This window comes from Drosophila kikkawai, chromosome 3R (genome assembly GCF_030179895.1).
Source record: "Drosophila kikkawai strain 14028-0561.14 chromosome 3R, DkikHiC1v2, whole genome shotgun sequence".
Lineage (NCBI taxonomy): Eukaryota > Metazoa > Arthropoda > Insecta > Diptera > Drosophilidae > Drosophila > Drosophila kikkawai.
The window spans coordinates 36025674-36045577 of record NC_091731.1 but is presented as its reverse complement, the minus strand read 5'-3'; the positions used below and the strand labels follow the sequence as shown (position 1 = coordinate 36045577).

Below are 19904 nucleotides of genomic sequence, written 5' to 3'. Positions count from 1 at the left end.
TAGTTCCTATTATATACTCACTCTGGCGGACTTCCTCTTAAATTAAACGATTTAAAAACTACTTCGACGCGCTGTCCAGGTCCTGCTAGGAAGGTGTAGAGGCATTGGCGTGAGTGATTGCGATGGTTGTGCAATAACGGGGCCGAGAAGCTGCCATTCTGTGGACCGCCGATCCGTGACACAAAGGTCTGATCACACTCTGTTTAGGAAGAGAGAGAAATGGAAAGAGAGCGGCGCCAATGGCAGCGTTTCCGGTGAGCTTAGTGATCTTATTTCCGGTTAACTTATAGGTTAGACATAGACACACACAACAATACAGAACACATACACAGAACGTGGCATCGCAACAAGAGCTGTTAACATGGCATCTCAGAGTTGGGTGTTGTGTGGAATGTCTATGTGTGTGTGTGCGGACAGAGGAAAATATCATAAAGGTTTGCCAGGAAATTTTAAGGAATTATCTTTAAATAAAACCTTATAAAAATCAGTAATAATTTATAATTTGTTTTCTTGCATTAAATTTAGCTCTTCATCAACAAATCATACACATCTGGCTCCATCTAAATGAGGAAACATTTAAGGACACTTATGACTTTATGATCTCTTCTCTGTGTGGCGGTAATCGTGGTTTTCTGGCAATGTTCTATGTCTATGTCTGTGGTGTACAACTAGAAGCGTTTTTGGTTGGTCAACTATGGCAACTTCAACTACGGGTGGACATTGAAACGTAACTGGTACAACTACGGGCCCACGCATACACCAAAAACGGCAAACACACACACGGCCCACACACACACAACACAGCACGCAACGTGACATCGAGAGCGGGGGAGTGAGACTGTGTGTGAGTGTGTGTTTGGGTGTGTATGCGAGAGGGAGAAAAAGAGACAGAGAGAGTGAGATGGCGCCACCTACTTGGCGATTTCGTGGGACGCGACGACACCTCCAAATAGGCCACCACCGGCTGCATCCAAGGCTCGCCGTCAGCGCCGTTCGACTTTAGATGAGCGCCACCTTTATACGCCAGAGGAGGAGGAGGAGGTAATGTTTATAGCCACGGGGAGAGGGAATCAAAGGTGGGGGGAAAGGTAGACAAATACACAGTGTTAATGATTTCGATTTAGCATGGAATGCGGATGCTGTTCCCTCCCCACTTGACACCCGACATGGAAATGCGCTTCCCGACTTTATGACAGCTGTCAGTCCGTCTGTCCATCTGTTTGTCTATTTGTTTGCCTGCCAGCAGCTCGCACGCTCCGCCATGTTATCTATCTATCTATCCAGCAGGGGGAGTCGGATAACCGCTGCTGATAGTGCACTTCGAAAAGGAAATTTGTGTACTCGTGGCGTATACGCAACGTTTGCTGTGGGTGTGTGTAGGGTGGCGGTGTGTATGTGCCCCAAAGCCAGCGGAAATTATTAAGCGCTTAGGGAAAGTCACCGGGAAGTAGGAGCTAGTGATATATATTGACAGGAAAAGTTATCAATCAAAATATCAGATTCAATATGATATTCAAAATAATATAAATTTGTTATTTATCACCAAGTTCTCTTAAATTTCCATTTTTATGCCGTCCTAGCAAAAGAAGAGCAATTGCCCATTTCATTAAGAAAGAAAGTTAAGGAAGAAAATCTACCTAATTCTTAGATTTGCTTAAAGCCTTGCCTTAAATTCATTTAAGCTTTTTCTTAATTGTAGAAAAAATGTCTTAGTTTTTAAGAGTGTCATAAAAGTAATTAAGCTGTTCACAAACAAATTAAATAAATCAGATTTCCTGCTTAAAATTCAAATGACATCTTCCTCGGGATATGTAAATGATTGATTCCCTCAGCTCCCTCACAAGTAACCGCCGTGAATTACACATAACTGGCTGCCGCTTTGGTTGAACATTAACCGACGCCTTGCGGGCTCCTCTTCTATTAAATTCGTTTCGAAACAGAGCACATAATAAATGAGCTGACCGAGAGATGTGTTTGATGTTCCGGCGGCGGAGGAAAGGTCGGTCTAGAGAACGCTTTGTGTTGGCTTTTGTGGGTTGCTCAGCTGCAGCTGCTGCGGTCTCTGGCAGTGAGTAGTTTTGGGGGGGCGGAAATCAAATTCACAGAATTTGGGGAAAACCCAAAAAGAGCTGGAAGGGGCTGGGCAATAAATAATGGCATGCCTCCTCACCATCGACTGGATAAACGGTTTGCTGTCTATTGATTTTGTGATGTTGCCACCAAAATTCCATGTCAACACTGTGTCGACTAAAGCCCCAACTAAGCCGTTTACATAATTTCCACTTAATTATTCACGCAACCAAATAGAATCCCTTTAGGCAAGCGATCAGGGCGATTATCCCTCCCCCCTGCCGTTTGGCGGTATTTTAAATTAATTTTCGACAAAAACCCACGCACACGGCGACATTTTATCTGAAATGCAGTTTACTAAACAGCAAATAAATGGCGCACGAGCACAAAGTTTGCTCATTAAAATGAGAGCGGATTTGTGTGGAACACACCCGCCCACACACACACACACACACACTCGAACTTGAGCGCACACAACACAGCTCACGTTGCGTGCATCAACACAAAGAGATATAGTATAAAAAAAGGGAGAACAAAGCCATGTAACCCGACTATGAAATACTCGGTATTCAGGTTTTAGGAAAGCTGATCAAGGTGTTAGTAGATATAGGAGAAAATAAGGATATATAGACACGTAAATATTCTTTAAAACGAATAAAGGTAATCCCCCTTTAAAGTACATTTTATACTAAAAGTTTTATAAACACAAGCAAATGAATTATTTATTTTTATATCAAGAAGCAAATCTCCTAATGAACTTCAGGAAAATCTATATTATAAAGCCTGAAATGCTTCACAAATTCTCTGTTGTACGATAATACCCTTGTAACCTACTCGTATTGGGTGTAAAAACGCTTCAGGGGCGTGGCCGTGAAGGTGGGCGTAACAATGTCAACCGCAGCACAAAAATGCTGGCAAACGGATGCTGCCGCCCAACTCCCCTTACACCTGCACCACACCAGCACCCCTCTGCTGTGCCACCGCAATGACAATGCGCTGTAAAGTGTCAATAAATTTTATGCAGACGCCATTTGCATTGCCATAAATATTTTTGTTCCGCGAGCAGTGCGCTTTGCCGTTGCGTTTTGCTCTGGCATTTGTTTCCCTGCCAACCACCCACTCGCACTCTGTCTGTCATTATGTTAATTTACACCTTTTGTTGGCCGCACCTCGGTTTCAATGCCAAAGCAAGCAGCCTGCTCGAACAATACAGATTTTAATTGCGAACCGTAAAAACTAACTGAAGCAATGAAAAGCTGCTAAATGGCAGCCATTCCGCTGTGCAAACAAGTTGTCTGCTAAATATATTTACCGTTCTGTGAATAGGTGTAATTGCCAAGGCAGCCAACAGCCGCATCCTTGGGTTTCTTGAGCTCAAATGACGCCCGAAGGATGCGTATCACTAAATGCTCCCCGACCGAAACTGAAACCGAGACGCATAATGATGTCGATGACGGAACTTGTTCCCCAGGAGGCACGTAATACCACTAATAACCACAGTTCCCACACTTTCACTCACACACAGGACTAAGTCCTGCCAGGCGACAATCAAGCGAAGGGGAATTTCTCATGGATTGTGTGGAATTTAATAATCCATAAACAGAATTTCACACATGTGAGATATTTAGACACTGTCACAAAAAGGGTTAATTCTAGGACTTAGTTGGGGAATTATAGTTTTAGTAAGTTTTCAGGATCTTTAAAAATCCTTAAAATTTGTATTATAATTTTACAATTTAATTTCATAATTAAACTATTGCCTCTTGAGATTTTCCTCACAGTGCAGCTTAGCCCAGTTTATCTTTCAATATCTTTCTATATGAAGCTGCACATTTTCACTTACTCGTAAACTCTTGCAAAATAAATAAACTTTAAGTCCTTGAGATTAACTTTGCCGAGTGAGTTTAGCAAAAGTTTTCGGTTATGAGAAAACTATAATAGTAACTAGAGTCATGTGTTGAAGCTTTCAAATCAAATCTTTCTTTATTTTGGTGATTCCATTGCGACACTTTTGTCGCCCTTTCGCTCATATAATCTTTAGTGGCTCTGTCTGTCTGCGGCCCTGATCCTGCTCTTGCTCCTTCTCCTGCTGCCCCCCGCTGCTGTTTGCCTGGGTTTCCTGCTCGAGTACACACACTTCTTGAAAATTTAATGGCTGCCACTGCTGTTGGCACTTACATTGCCTCCCGCTCAGCCTGCCTCAAGACACCTTCTCGTCCAAACCAGACTCGAACCCAGCACAACCACAGGCCCCTTTGCCAGTTACACTCCCCGTCGCGGAATCCCCTCTGACACCTTTTGTGGATGGGCTCATGCTACAGACAATTTGCGTTAAATTTACAAGTAACACCGTTTCCCGAATGCCAGGCCAAAACCAGAGACGGCGAAGCACCTTATGTTGTTTTATTGGTGCCTGGCATGCCGCTCTGATATAGCCAGGAAAAGCAGAGGCTACACTGGGAGAATATTTATTTAAAAAATATATTAAATTAGCTGGGATAATGAATCATAACCTTATGATTTCAGTTGTAAAAGTTAAATTCTTGATTCTTTAAAGGTTAAACTTTTTTAACAGGAGATTGAAAAAACCCATAACAAACTGAAAGCTCTTATATTTTCTTCAGTGTTTTATATCTGCCTGTCAGGCTGCCATAACCACAGCTCCAGATGGGCCAATGGCAATGGCAATACCAGCTCAGCAGCAGCGGCGACAACAACAACGGCGGCGTAACCGTAACAGCAATTAAAGTGGATTTTCATGAAAATGAGTTTTCCTAATAGTTTATTCTGGCCCGAAAAATAAAATCATGGCGATAAAATGCGTTGATTAAGACGAAGACGAGGAAGAAGAAGGCAGGTGAGAGAGCGACTAGCAAGGACTAGGCAGGTGATGAGTCTCTATGGCCATGGATAAGCATCTCAGACACAGCTGCCACGTCAGAAGGTGTTCTGGCTTGGATTTGGGTTACGGGTTACGATTACGGGCTTCGGGGGTAGGTGGGCATAATAATTATGCATATTATGTTGCAGGATCTTAAGTGCATATTTGTGTAGGCCATCAGGTAAATTGATCCTAATTTATTGGCAATTAGCACGGCGATTAAATTCAAGTGCTTATCTTATGGTTCATTAATAGCTCCCGCCTGCCTGCCTGACTGGTGTGCCCTAATGGGTTAAATTTATAATTAATATCACGCATACGCCACAGGGGTCACCGAGTGAGAGAGAGAGAGAGAGAGACACTCTGTGGGCTAAAAGTTAGTACAACTTTTTGTGGGCCCAAAAGCCAAAAAGCTTCCAACTTTATATATTGCATTTGAAATCTCTTTTGGCCCCCCAAACTGCTCTTCTGCATTTATTTATGCTTTTTACTTAGCTCGCTAACTGCAATTGAGGCGCCGCTTCAACTCGGAACTTTTTCAACTTTTATCGATAAGTGGCAAATAAGAAATAAATTGGCTGTGGCAGCAGCTACTCACGCTTTTGATTGACTCTTGGGAACGTACCTGCAACGAAACAGAGAAAAGCAGAGAGTCAATATGAATTAAATGTATTTCCTTTCGAAGACGCCTCCATTGACAGAGGGGGTTAATAGTGGTGGCTTGCAATTAAATGGTGGCCTGGCAGGAAAATGCAGGAAAATTGACATAATGGAAATGCAGGCGCCGCGGCGACAGTCAAAGAGATCGAGGGGTGCGGATAAGAACACCGACAGCCACTCGAGCATCCTTCAGTGTCCTGGCCTGCACTGGCGATTCCAAAGATACAATGCAATATCATTAACAGGCTCGGTCCCTCAGAGGTGGCCGTGGCATGGAAAAGAAAGGAACGAGAAAACGGAAAGGCGGCAAAAAGGGACCAAAGGACTCGGTAAGCGTCATATTATGCTGTCTGGTCGGGTTTCTGCTGAAGCACCTTGTGTTGCATGCCTGCTAATCAATCATGACAGGGCAAAGGATTACACTAGGAGAAAAATTCTATAGGGAAATGAGAAAAGAAGTCATTCTAAGTTGTGTTTTAGCTTCCTGGCTCTTCATATATTTTTTAAAATATATCGTCTTTTGGAATCTTTTCCATTTGATTTAAAATCTATAAAAAAGTTCTAGCTTCTAGACGTATTTATAAATATTTTTTAATAGCTTTTAAATTGTTTTTCCCTAGAAATTCATAACTCTGAAATGATTCACAGAAAAGTATTTTATTTTTCCCGATGTTCCACTGATTTGATTATATTTTTTCTCAGCCTAGTGAGTTCCCAGCGAATGCTCTTCCAGCAGCTGCCTTCAATGGGCAATTATTGATTGATGTCAAGTGCACATCGCTGGCAAGGATGCGGAGGACGTGGGAATTGCACTCGGTGTTGCCGCTGAAGTGGCCTGCACTGGGCTTGGTTGTAACCCTGATCTAGTGCCCCTTTTCTGCAGCATCTGCTGTCAATGTTAAGATTTTAGACATTGAAATTATTCCCTTTTGCGGGGTCACGATGCTTAAAGTTTTAATTTGTTGTTCGTTGCAGCACTTCACAGGCTTCAGTGGCTGTTGTTTTTTTTCTTTTCAGCAAGTTTTTCTAGGACTTCTGTTCAACAAAAGTATATAAATACATTTTACAGTAAATTTTCATAATTGCAAGTCAATGTTTTTCGGCCCCAAAAAGTATGCTAGATAAAATGATTTCCCCCAGATTTCCACGCAAAACGTGTTCCGCATATTTAAGGGCAGCCGAAACCAAACAAATTTATTTAAATGAGTCAGGAAAATTAAGTGGAAATGCGTGTGCCCCTGTGTATATGACAGGGGGGGAAATGAGCAAAATACGCAAGATGTAGATAAGTCGAAGCGGGGCAAATTTTAATGCCTCTCCAGCAGAGCGACCTTAGACAAATAAAACTATAAATATAGACGGAGCCGGGGAGCGGGAGAGCAGAATGTATTTACATAAGTGCCTTGTGACTGGCGCACGTGTTTGGTATTTCCCTTAGTTTTATGTCAGACAATGTCATTCCCCCCCGCGCACACATGCTGATAATTCAATAAACCAAACAAGATTCTGGCCAAGATTTATGGGTATGCTGAACCCGCACACACACACACTAGTGGCAGCGGCTTGTGTGCGACTTTCGGGAGTTGAAACTGCTCGAGGCTGGTTTATAAATCTTCATTTCAACCCCTAGATCTTAGTCGCTTATTAAAATGCCATTTCGGGGCGGGGGAACTGGCTGGCTGACTGGCGCGGCTGTGTTCATAAATTGCCAACACTTATGCTCAATAAATGGCCATAAATCTGGGTCCGACTTGTTGGCGGCATTAAAATGCGTAACGACACGGCGCAAGAACACAAAACCCAGAAGAAAACAAACCAAAAAACAGGAACATCAGGAACAGGAGCTACAAATGAAAAATATGCCCAATGTGCCGTTTGTTTTGTCGAATCATTTTCCACCAAAGTAGAATGTAATTTGGTTTTAAAAACACCAACATTTGTTACATCCTGCGCTCGGTACTCTCCTGTTCCTGTGCTCTTAACGTGGCCACATTAAATTGATGGCCCAGACAGCCTGAGGACTGGCCCTAAATTGATTAATTGACAGTTGACTCAGCGTCATTTTCCACGACTTGTGCGAGCGTCATGGCCCGAAAATAGGGCCAACCAATTGGTTTGTGCCACATTTCACAAAACTGCATTAAACTTCGAGTCATTAGGCAGCAGTTTATGGCACCCTCTTCCTCTCAATGCCCTTTTCCGTTTCCCTCCTAATATATAGCTGACAATTGCCAACATTGGCTGGACATCTTCTATCTGCGCTTTACACATCGCTGACTGCAATTCTTGTTACTATCGCGCTGCCATTGTGGAGGAGCGTTCATCATCATGCAAATGTCGGGGAAAATAAAAAACCTAGTTTTACTTATGCGCAATCATCGAGGGGAGAAGAGCAGAGGAGAAAGGGTATGGAGAAAGGGAGAAGAGACACGGAGAAAGACACAAACTTGCATAGAAGATTGGGTGGGGGAAAAAATGACATTTTTATATTGCCATTTTCATTTTTTCAATCATTACTTTGCTTGGGGAATTTTCTAGTCCCTGATAAATGAGAGGAATGAGTAAATCGGTTGGCAATATAAGGGAAATGTTGCAGTCTTAAAGATGAATTATGTTTAATAATAAAAAGAAACATTTAGGGATGTAAAGAGATTTATATTTTGAACGTAGATATTCATATAAAAATGGCTTGCAACTGATTTTAACACCTATTGATTTCTTTAATCTTATTTTTTATATATAATTTCTATATTTCATCTCTTAAGGTCATAAATTAACCTTAATATTTGTGTACTTTTTCCCTACATGTTAACCTCTGTAAGCAACTGACTCTTCCAATAGCTTTCTGCCTTTTTTTTGCCCCATTTTTGTGTGTGTTTAGTTTGCTTTTCGATTTGGACTTTCTAATTGAGCAATTTCCTTCAGATAATTGCTTTTGCGCACTGTCGGATCTGGATTTGGATTTGGATTCACATTCCGATTCAGATTCACTTCCGCGCCCACCAATCTGGCCACCAATTCCTGACAATCCTGCCCTGGAATTGGACAATTAATGTCTATCTGGCAGCAATTCATAAACAAACAAATTGAAATTGGAAGAAGCGGGCCATTTGCATAATGCTGACTAAGTGAGATAGGGAAAGTGAGGTGAACCAGGTGAGCACTCGAGCGGATGCAGCTAACACACACAAGAAACACACTGTTATGCAGAGAGAAAAATTATGGATTAATTATTAGATGAAGAGAGAAAATTCTAGACTCTCTCTGAAAATAAAATCTTTAGTTTAGGTTTAGTTTAAAATGTAAGTTTAATTTCTACACAGCTTTAATATATTTTTATATATTTTTTCCTTTGAATAGGTTTTCTTTTCTCAGTGCAATGAAACTGTTGATATGCAAACGCAGTCATAAAACGTGACATTTGCTGTCAGCTTCAATTTGGCCAAGGCATTGAATGCCCATAAAGTGTGTGTATGTGTGGGTGAGTGTGCTGCCTTTCTCTGGCAAGGCAAAAAGGTAGCAAAATTTCAAAATGAAATGTAATTTGCATATGGGTGAAGGCGGCAGGCAGGTGAGGTCTGTGATGGAGAGGGCGTGTTCAAGCTGCTCGGGGGCAGCTTTTTATGCACACTCAGACACACTGACGCTTGTTGGCTTTCAATGCCCCGAATCAAGTGAGTAAGGGCACAGGTAAGAGCTGAAGCTAAGAGGTAGAGGTAGAGCCTTGGTCTAATCTGCATAATAATAAACCGCACAAACACAAACATGGAGACCACGCAAAAACATATACACACAAACGCATAAATTGCCACCCTCAAGATGGGGCACCCATTTTGCCATATTTAATACAGTGTAAATTGAATTTCCATCACTTTATGATTACTTGATGCGGACTGAGATGGAAATATTCATCAAGCTGACTTTTGTCCGGAGACTGAATTTATTTTTGGGGCCAAGGTTTACCGGAGAAACTAGGCACTATATACTGGGCATATCCATTTTAATCAAATTGACAGGCACCAATAAAAATTTATTACCCACTCTCGCACTCTGGCAGGAGCAGGTGCCGAGAGTTGTGGCTGCTTTAAGCCTCGAGAGGAGGTCCTTGTGTATTTAAATTGAATTTGATTGCCATTTCTTTTTTCCCCCCAATGGAAACTGCAGCTTTCCCGGAAGTACTTTAATGTATATATGCTTACCTCTTGGTCTGTGCTCCCACAATGGCCATTGTTGTTGATGTTTATATTAAATTAATTTATTAATTTATGCAGCGCATGGTTGATCATTTGTTGCACATTGTGTTTGCTGATTTTGGCATTTGCATTGATTAAAATTGAATTGAATGGGCGCGGGTTTTATATATTTTTATCGTTTTATACAGCGCACGTACGTTTTGCTTTGAATTAAATCGGGGTCTGGGCTTATTAAATTACATTCAATGGTTTATTCAGATTTCATAATTTTGTAATGGGGATTAAATTGTTGTAGGTTTTGTTCAGTATTTCGACAGTTGTCTAGTTCTAGTTACACGCACACGTAAAACTTATCCAAAAGTTGTTTGATATATAAAATGCATATCTCCGCTATATAATTCATATCTCCTATATATGTTGTAGGTATATATATATATTTATATTTATATCTATGCTCCAGGACATTGCTTCCTTGCTGCTCTGCTGTGCAATTAACAAGTGCAATTGCTGGCATCCTTCCCACTTGATATGATCTTAGGGTAAATATATTTAAACAATTGAGCTCTCCGGTTGCATTCCCTATTGTCCTGCTCCTTCCGCTGATCTTGCTTCCGATCCTCTTCCTGATCCTTGGCACTCTTTAGCTTTTTGACCTCGCTGGACATTTAATGTATACTTATTCCACTTATTCTTGTGGTATATATATATATGGATGTATATACGTTGTATTCAACATCAATAAAACATCAATAAAAATCGGTTTGTTAACAACACTTTTATAAAAAAGAACGCAACGTTACGACGGTTGGGTTACACATATATATCTCTCTAGATATCTTTATATATATATATCTTGTATTTATATACATTTATTTTATATATATTGACAACACCTAACACACACACAGAAATGCGCTACATGACGATGTATGTATGTGTTGTTGTTATCGGGAGGCGGAATGTTCCGAAATTATGTGCTCTTGGGTTGATTTCTCGATTGGTTTTTGCTTCACAAATTCTAAAAATTTCACATCACAGCCAATGGATACTGACGATGGGACGCATTTTCTCCGCTCCTCCTGCTCCTCCTCTCCTCCTCCTCCTGCGTGCTGCTGGGTTTCCTGGGCTAATTTTCTCTGGGGCGAAATATGTTGATGATGTCGTCGATGATGATAAGGTGGCGCTGATTTTTGCTGGCGGCCCCGGCAAACTAACAGTTGGGGGGCCTCTGTTATCCATCTGGGAAGTTGCCAGGTCCCAGCTGGAGCATGTCTCACTTGGGCTCCTCGATCGTCTGGCCCACGACTATGATGATCACAATGAAGACGGCCAGCAGGACGAGGATGCAGCAAATGGCCACGGCCACCATGGCGCTGTTACTCATGCGGGCTCTGTTGTTGTTTTTCCCTTCCCTTAGGAGCTCACTTCAATCGGCTTCTATCTGTCAAGGGGGAGTGAAGAGAGTGGATATTTGCATATTTCGAGGGCCTGTGATTGAGTTGGTCTCACGGTGCACAGTTGAGATTATCGGGACATCCACTGGGCCATCACTTGTCATAACCAACGCCAACCAACACCCCGTCTGGCACTGACAAATGGAGAGCCTCCTGCCCCGCCTCTTGCCCTGATACCACACCACCATTGGAAACAAATTGCCTGCCATAAATTGCGAGGACTGCCTATCAGTCGCTCGACTGTGCATGAAATGCCCCGACAGCCTGTGGACAGCCCAAAACTTGTCGCCCACAGTCCGTATGTGTGTGAAATGCGACCCTCCGACGGTGCGTATGAGTGATATTCGTCCCCCTTTTCGTCTCGACACATATACACTTCATCGGCCGTGTCCCTCCCTCGAGTGGGAATTTTCCAAAAAATCACAACCAATAAGGTCGGGAGAGGATGGGAAGAGTCCTTTTGTCTGCCACTGACACATGATTAATGCTGTCCGGGGCCCAGAGTGGGACCGGAGCCTTGCACTTCCTGCCAGTCAGCTGAATGCAGCTTCAAGGGCCCTTTATCCTGCTGCCTAATAGCTGCCCATTCGACCTGAGCAGCTTATCTCTGCGGCAGAGTGCATTATGAGTCCTGACATGGCAGGACGACACGTTCACTTAATTATCGGAGGAGGTTCGGTACCGTCCAGCACGGGGGCGAAAATTCAATTACTTTGAAACAAAACTTGACAAGCCATCGTCCATTCGATTCAATGAAAAATGAAAATAAAACATGAAAATAATAACGAAGCAATTGAGTCTAAGGTTGGGTGGTGCTAGGTGAAGTTTAGATACTCTTTTTTAAGAAAGAAAACTTTGATTAAGAAGTATTTGAAGGATTTTAAATTATTTTAAAAGAAATTAGATAGTGTTTCTTATGCGAAATGATTTTTCTGGCTTTAAATTTTGAGATTCCAAAGTCTACTTAAGCCTAAATACCCCATCTCCTTGGCAGAGTATAAACAAATCAAATAAATGTTGCTTTTTTCGCAACTGAAAATGGCTGTTGGCCCATTGAAACGTCTCTGACATGGCTGGCCAAAACAGGAACCAACCAGCTACAGCTGACTTTTGATAAGTTTTTTGCAATGCCAAATGGAAGGTGAACGGAATTGAAATATAAAAACTAATGCAGACCCAGTTCTCGCATAAATGGCCACAGCTGTGCTGTGCTGTCAGTCGCTATCAATGGCGCCACCAATTCCATTCAGTGCGACACCAAAAGGGAAAAAAAAATATATACAACAAAATTCAGAGAGCTTAAGAAGGAGCGGCTTTAAACCACTACCCAGCACTTAAGCTTTAATCACTCGACGACTCTTGCGGTTCGTGCGATGTCTATTAGCCTCCTTTTAATTATGCCATTCACGCAAAATAATTTAGCTTTCGTCTGTGCCTAAACTAAGTTGAGTGGATTCCCTGTTTTCAAAAAGGCTTGGTTATTTAAATATTTATTTTTATTTATTTGGGTTCATTTGTCTGCGACACCGAGAGCCCCGCCGTTTTACGAAAAAATGTTATAAATACGGACAGGCTCTAACTGGCTTTTAGGCCTTTATTACGCCTCATTTTCGTGACTCAATTGTTCTTTGTTACTCTGTCCCTCTGAATTGGTCAATTAATATTAATGAAATGCTCTGCCCTCTGGAAAATATTTTACCTGTGCATAAATTTTGCTTCTCCCGCACATATATACAATGTACATATACTTTTTCCCCGAAAAAGAACAGTACACAAAACTGAAAAATTCCCCCGTCAGACGAATTAAGTTGTAATAAGTCAATTTATCAGTTTATTTCTGGCTTACACATGTAAGCCGCGGGCGCATCAATCAAATTATGTTTGCCAAGCGGCAGGCGTAAAATTAAATGAAATGCAGCCCTTGTTCGGTCCAACGTGGCGTATGCGCAACGTGGCCCAGTGTTTTATGGCAGGGCGATAAAAAGCCAAAGCGCCTGAAATGATATTTTATATTTGTTTATTGTCTTGAAGACAGTCGAGAGGGCGACGACGGTGGGGAGTCACTTGAAAAGATTTACAACACATTGCACTGACACATATTGTTGTCTGTTTTGCTGTGTGTTCTGTTCCTTCCGTCCGTTAGTCAGTCTTTGTCTATGAGGCTTAATTAAATTAGCGCCAGAAGGCGACGAGGCGAGCCACAAACGCAGATAAACAGAAAAGCCAAGATGACAGGATCCAAGACAAAAGGCGGACAAAGGAAGCGCCAAGGAAAGGCGCTGTCACACAATGAGTGTGTGTGTTTTGTGAAATAAAATAAATTTTTGCAATTTCGTAAGTTTTATGCGCACATTTGCAAAATTTGTTTATGCCTTTGCCGAAAAGTGGGTTGTGTGTGGGTGTGGGTGTGAGAGGCCATAGAACAAATGGGCCATGACGTGGCCAAGGGAGTGGGTTGGGAGTCAGCCCACCCCCTCGCAGTGCGTAGGCATTGCTTCGTTGCCAGTGACGTTGGCAAAAAAAAAAACATTTTTTGCGTGCTCTCTCGGCACTCAAATTCAATTTGTTTCGTTGAAGGGTTAACTTGGCTTAACCCCGCGAACAAAGCGAGAAAAATTACAGAAAATTGGGGGAAAAAACGTTTATGATATTACATATAAAATTAAAGACCAGCCCCCAGAAATCCTTTGTCAAGTTCAACTGCACGTTGCATGACCTTGGCTCGGATGCGACTCAAGGAGTCCTCTCCGCCAAGAGCCGTGTATTCGTGAGTTTTGTGTGTGTGTTTGGCTGAGACAATAGCCGCATAAATGCTTGAACAGGGCTTAAAGCCCGTTGTTGGCCCGTCTTGGCACGTCAAAAGTCAAAAGTGCATTAAAATAATTGCACTTGTTTAGGCGGCCCTTGGCAACTGCCAGCGAGCAGTTCTAATTTATAAGCGCGCAATAATCCACGGTCAGGTGAACCTCAATGGCCTTGGGTTGATCTCTAGTGTTTAATATATGAAGTAAAGCATTGTAAAATATAGAAAATATAGCTAAAAATAAATTAAATCTTTTATAAGATTTCAGAAGGAAGTATTCAAGTAGCTTACGTTTATTAAACTCTTTCATTTTATCTATATAATATTAAGCTTGCTTTTTTTATATTATCAAACTCTTTCTCTCTAAAATTCCTCCCTACACTACTCCCCCTTAATTGAATTTCTTTCGGTGTAGTATGTGCCAGCCTCACATTTCCGCCTTCAACTGCACTTAAACTTGATTTCTGTGTATCTTTTGTCTTAGTTCCTTGGCCAAGCGTCGTCTGGGCCGCCTCATTGTACCCCCCACATGAATGGCAGATTTATACTCGCATGGTGGCGTGTGTGCCGAGGGTGTGGGTGTAACCTCGACATAGTAGCTGGTAGTAGCTGGGATGGCCTTCTCCTGGCCCGCTTCCTGACCCAGCTTGTTGCATGTTTCAAGCTGCCTTTTATAGGAGGGGGCGGGTTTGGAGATTTTTAAAGCTTACACACAAAGATGCTGCTCTCGTTTGTCCTTTTTCTGAACATTCACGTATCACAAAGAGAGATATTTTAATATGCTAAGGAACGTGCGACAAAGATTAATGAAATTCCCGGCTTAAAGAGCCATCTCCTCGGAGTAAGTAAGTGAATTCATGTTGGCCAAGATGCGGAAACAGTGCGAATTTTTAGGCAGTAGAAAGCCAAATGAAATTTCCCGGAAATATTGTAAATTCAAATTGGGTAATCAGCCATTATGCCAAAGTAATGGCTGTTCTCTGTTTGCCATTTCCATTATAAATTAGGAATTCGCTGAATGCTGAACGCTGACTCGGGCTATTTGAATTGGCTTCCTGTTGCGGGTTTATTTTGTGCCAGGCAGCCTCTGTTTATTTATAATTCGATTGGGAATGTGTTTGGCCAAGAAGAAGTTCATTTCGATGGCGCCACCTCATCGCATTTTATGACTATTTGCGGTTTGTTTATCAACCAATCTCTCCCCCCTCTGTGCCTTTCTCTGTTTAGCTTAATTACCGAGGTATTTCATTCATATTTAATGTGTCGGAAAGTTTTGCTTGCCCACACAGAAACAACAGAGAACTCAAAGCAAATCCCATCGAATCGAATCAAAACGAATTGAATCGTTCTTTGAGTGCTCGGTTAATGATTTTTATTGAAATCGGCATAGTTTTCGCTTGGCTTGGCCATAAATACCTAATGCCAGGGGGAGCGAAACTTTTACTGAGCTATTTACTGTGTCCAGATTGATCAAAAGATTGATGGACCAGGCTGCAGCTAAGTGACTTCAACTTGCTGAACTTAAGTAAACCATAATTGATGGGCTTTGGTAAAAATCTAGGGCTAACTCAAAGGTCACCTCATAATGTATAGATTGAACAATAAATTAATACCATTTATTACCTTTAAATTGCTGTAAAATTAAATTTTTTTAGCCTGGCAAAAGACGGTCCTTTTTTAAGCAGCAAACTCATTAGCATCGTTCGCCAACTAAATACAAATTAAAGAAACAGCATCCACAGCTGGCAAAAGTCCGTTGCTTTCCCCCATTTTCCTCATTTCCCCCGTTATATTTCCCCCCTGCTTGGGTTGGCTGGTAAAAAGTTTTCACTTGGCAGCCGTCAAGTTGATGTAATGAAAAAGTTGCAGCCTTTTCCTAACAATATTTCCCATCCCGTATCACATGACGTGGACGCTGCTGCTGCTGCTGCGGAAAAGCCTTCAAAACAACCGGCACTCTCTGCAAAGGGCGCTAATTAGTTTCGAGTCGGGGATTAAATACAAAAAATATTTAGAGAAAAAAAATGAAATGGGAAAGCACACATTGCTCATACGCAACGTTGGCCCGCGTCCATGGGGTATTATTATAATAGCTAAAACGGAAACAGAGGAGCAAAAAATTGGAATACTTTTGCAAATGCTACCACCAGCACGAATGGCCAACAAACGAAAAATAAATAAACACTTTCTGCGGAAACTGAACGACCACGCCCACGCAGTCCTCCTCCACGGGCTCAGCCGGCGGGAAGCCGAACGAACAATGGGGCAAAGGCCAACCATGTGAGCTAAGGGTTAGCTGTAGGAGCCTGGCACGGGCTCATTATAAAAAATAGCCAAAGTGAAAACCCCATTTTCAATTCGGAGGCGGGTCAAAGGAGAGAGAGAGCCAACCGACCTCGATGTCCCGAAATTCACTTTGAGGCCCCAAAAGAAATTTTAATGATGCATATAAAAACCCAGCGACGGCAAATGAATAAATAATTTATGCGTGAGGGTCCTAAACACTCGAGTGAGTGGCTGGCTACCGACATTATTTGCGACTTTACTCGCCAGCAGCTCTCCTCAGCTTTTTAACACACTTTCCACACGTAGCAAATTTTATCTCTCTATTACCTGGCAGCAGCAGCAGCAGCAGTGGGAGTAGCTTGATTTAGTGGCAATGTCTGGGCTGGGATACCAACGAAAAAAAAAGGGTTGGGTTTTCCCCTGTTTACTTATCACCTGGCCAGGTTGCCCAGGCAGAAAGTAAAGAACGTCGGCTGCTGCTGCCCCACTGTTTGCGCATTTGGCAGGTTTCAATCCCACAACGATTGCCGAACTGCATGCAAATTGCAAGGATAAATCCTGTAGTTACAGGACTTCTAAGCTTCTTTGGACCGGCAAAGAAAGTTTGTTTCTTTCTTTTAGAGCTAAGCTTTCTTTACAAGCTGAGAAAAGGCTGGGAAAATATATATCTATCAACTTGTAAATGGTGTCTTGGACTGTTTTTTCTTTAAGATTTTTATTTGCTAGTTAAAAGCTATGATTATATTCTTTAAAAATATCTTACATTTCGTATTTCTTTCTGTGCATCTCTTTATGACATGAACAAAAGGGTTTAGCCTTTGTCAAAGTTGTCACTTGTCAGCGGCAGACGCTACTGGGTTGAAGAAATTGGAAAGTTCTTTCAGACATTGACTCCAATTAAGCAGTTGGAGGTAACAGCTGAGAGCAGCCATCTCGGCCAGTTGTCATAACTGGTTGTGGACACATTTCCATCTATTTTTCTACCTTTTCTTTAGCAGGATTTTATTGTTGCAACAATAAGAGAGAGAGCAGAAGGAAAGCCACCTTGTAAATCCCTCAACAATTGCCTCTGCCTTTCGTTGTTATGTTATCATATGTCCTGTGTAAGGACGCTCCAAGGAAAGCACTCTCAGGGTTAACGATTAGAAATATATAGTGGCTGTATGTATGTGAACTAATAACGCAATTGTGTATGGTTTCAATGGGGAGAGAGACAGGGAGAGGTTTCCCGAATATGCATTCATCTGCTACATATGCATTGAAGACAAACAATGGGGATTGGGTTTGAATGGAAATGGGTTCTGTGTAATTTTATGGATATTTCTAGACTTGATAAATATGAATTGATAACTTACTAAGGAATCCAAAGAAGGTTACAATTATTTTTTTTACAAAATATTTCAGATTAAGATTTAAAAACCTATTTTAACCCAAGTCTCTTAGAAAGTGATTAACCCCAAGTGAGTGATGTGATCCCTCCCTCTTCAATTTCGATCTTGTGCCCCCTCCGAAAAAGACTCCTCCTTATCTTATAAAAGCCCCAATATCTCAATTGTGCACCACGACGACCATGGCAATTTCAAAAGAATATGTAAATCAGGCATAAGTTCCATTTGAATATTTACGTCTCGCTGCCGCGGAGGGCTGCTGCCTTCTCAATTGATTTGTAATTCACTTTTGTGTTGTACAATTTCCAGTTAAGCTCTCCTTTTCGGCTCGCTGGCTCTTATTGCCCGGATTGGGGTTCGCTTTTTGACACCGAAACGGAATGGTTAAGCAAACAAAAATATGCAAAATAGAAGCGATAAAGCGGAAGCACACAAAGGGTCCGTCCGTCCGACCGACCGACTTTTCGTTCGCGTTTTGGGGAAAAAGTGCGCGCGTTGCTGGGAAAACGGTTTTCGTGGAGCCTGTGTCACACGTTGCGATTAAAAGGACGCGATTCCTTGAAATCAAGCTGCTTTGGAAGCTGAATCTGAAGCGTTGGGTTGGCGGCTTTGGCTGAAAAGCAGACTGCGTGTATGCGGCACGGCCGACAGAAATCGACTGAACACATTCGGCAGCTGCCACGGCTTTTAAGGCAAAAAGATTCAAAGAGAAAGCGAGAGACTGCGATAAAGGCCAGAAAAGCGGGAAATGGGAAATGCGAGTGCCGAGAGAACGATGGGTGCTCTCGGCGATGACATCAAGCGAAAGCTTTTGCTACACGAAGAGGAAATTATGACTGAATAATGGCCAAAGTATAAGAAACTTAAGGCTTAATCTTTATGAATATATAAATATTATAGGACTTTTTTAAAGATTAAACTGAATTGTAAATATTTTTATGTAAACTTTAAAATATTTTATTAAAATAATGGTCCTGAATATGTTAAAAACTAAACCTTTGAAGTTAAGAATTAAGGACTTTATATTTTAATGTGGAACACTTGTCATAAAACGTATTTAGATATATATTCTTTTAATGGTTTTGTTAATCATTTCCAAGAAATCATTTTATTACAATTTTTTGCAGTGCATCCTTTGACAGCATTTGAATCTGAAGGCGGTTAGCCCACCGCCAATACTGTACAGCTGAAATAAATCAAATTGAATTTATGATTTCGTTTTTGTGCACTTCTTATTTTTCTTGGATTTGGTCCGGAACCTCATGCTCCTCCTTCCCCTCCAACGATTCCTTTTGGATTGGCGGCTCCTTAGAGTTGTTTGCCCCGGGATTTCATTTCATTTCAGTCGCTCAATGAGCCGTCGATTCTGTTTGTTCGAGTGGCCGCCAAGGCAGGCGATGCCGTCTTAATCGCCGCCCAAAAGCCGCCACTTGAGACACCACCTGGCAGGTGGCAGTTGGCAGTTGGCAGTTGCCAGAGTTCAGAGAGGTGGCCGAAAGCTGACAGGTAAAGAGTCCTGTTTGACTTTGGCTTCCGCTCATTATGCCGGCTCCTTTGTGTGGATAATTGCTAGGCGAGGCTTTTGCTAATTTAAATTTGGCATAGAAAACTTGGGCGAGCTCAATTTTCGATTTCATTTAATTTTGGCGAAAATCTCATTACGCCGAGAAGGAGACAAGATAAATGGGTGTGTGTTCGATCTGCAGATACTTTGACCTGTGCCCGAGGCACTGTCTAAGTCTTGACTTTCCCGCTTTTCATCGTATCCCGTTGTTCCCCCATTATTCGAGGTCCGGCCTGCCAAGTCAGCGATTTATTTGGCCTAAACAAAGGGGCCAAGGCAGGATAACCCAGCAGACATTTCATGTCTCAGTGATAACAGCCAAAGAGAGAGGAAAAATGATAACATGGAAAAGCCTAAGCGCAAGCGCGAGCTTTCCTCCGAAAGAGAAAGAGAGTAAAATCAGAAGTTCTCATTTTCCGAGCGAACTGATAAGAAAGCCTGCATCTGCGGCTTCAATTGTCTTTAATCGCTGCTCAAATGTCGATGATGATGGCAGGTCCTGGCTGTCTTAGTGTCCTGGGTGTCCTGGGGTTTGGGGCTGGCAAAAGCTGAGGGGGACCTTTAACGAATTGTCATTGATTTCTTTTGAAATGGTGCCGCTTTTG

The 19904-nt window shown here is 42.0% G+C and overlaps 2 protein-coding genes across 9 annotated transcripts in view; both read right to left on the bottom strand.

The window, feature by feature from the left end:
- Window positions 1–19904, bottom strand: part of LOC108085711 (cubilin) — a 48806-nt gene that overhangs the window by 8276 nt on the left and 20626 nt on the right. For 5 of the 7 annotated variants that reach the window (XM_070287255.1, XM_070287254.1, XM_070287257.1 and 2 more), the window contains 2 exons: window positions 916–1014; window positions 22–199 (listed from right to left, as the gene is read on the bottom strand). In XM_070287255.1, coding sequence (XP_070143356.1) covers window positions 22–199; window positions 916–1014 — 277 coding nt within the window. Of the gene's footprint in view, window positions 1–21; window positions 200–915; window positions 1015–5549; window positions 5577–19904 lie in introns of all 7 variants that reach the window. The other 2 variants (XM_041776244.2, XM_017182431.3) reach the window with 2 other exon arrangements.
- On the bottom strand, window positions 65–18378 carry LOC108085712 (uncharacterized). Of its 2 annotated transcripts, none has more exons than XM_017182435.3 (3): window positions 17973–18378; window positions 9811–11245; window positions 65–199 (listed from the first exon to the last, which is right to left on the bottom strand). In XM_017182435.3, exon 2 carries the CDS (start codon window positions 11186–11188, stop codon window positions 11078–11080), a length of 111 nt encoding a protein of 36 aa, XP_017037924.1. In that variant the 5' UTR covers window positions 11189–11245; window positions 17973–18378; the 3' UTR covers window positions 65–199; window positions 9811–11077. The 2 variants fall into 2 exon arrangements, with proteins under 2 accessions (XP_017037924.1, XP_070143360.1); XM_070287259.1 differs by having other exon boundaries at window positions 9811–11241.

Bases quoted from the DNA above. Each gene is read 5' to 3' on its own strand.
- LOC108085712 (XM_017182435.3), bottom strand. From the start codon at position 11,188: ATGAGTAACAGCGCCATGGTGGCCGTGGCCATTTGCTGCATCCTCGTC.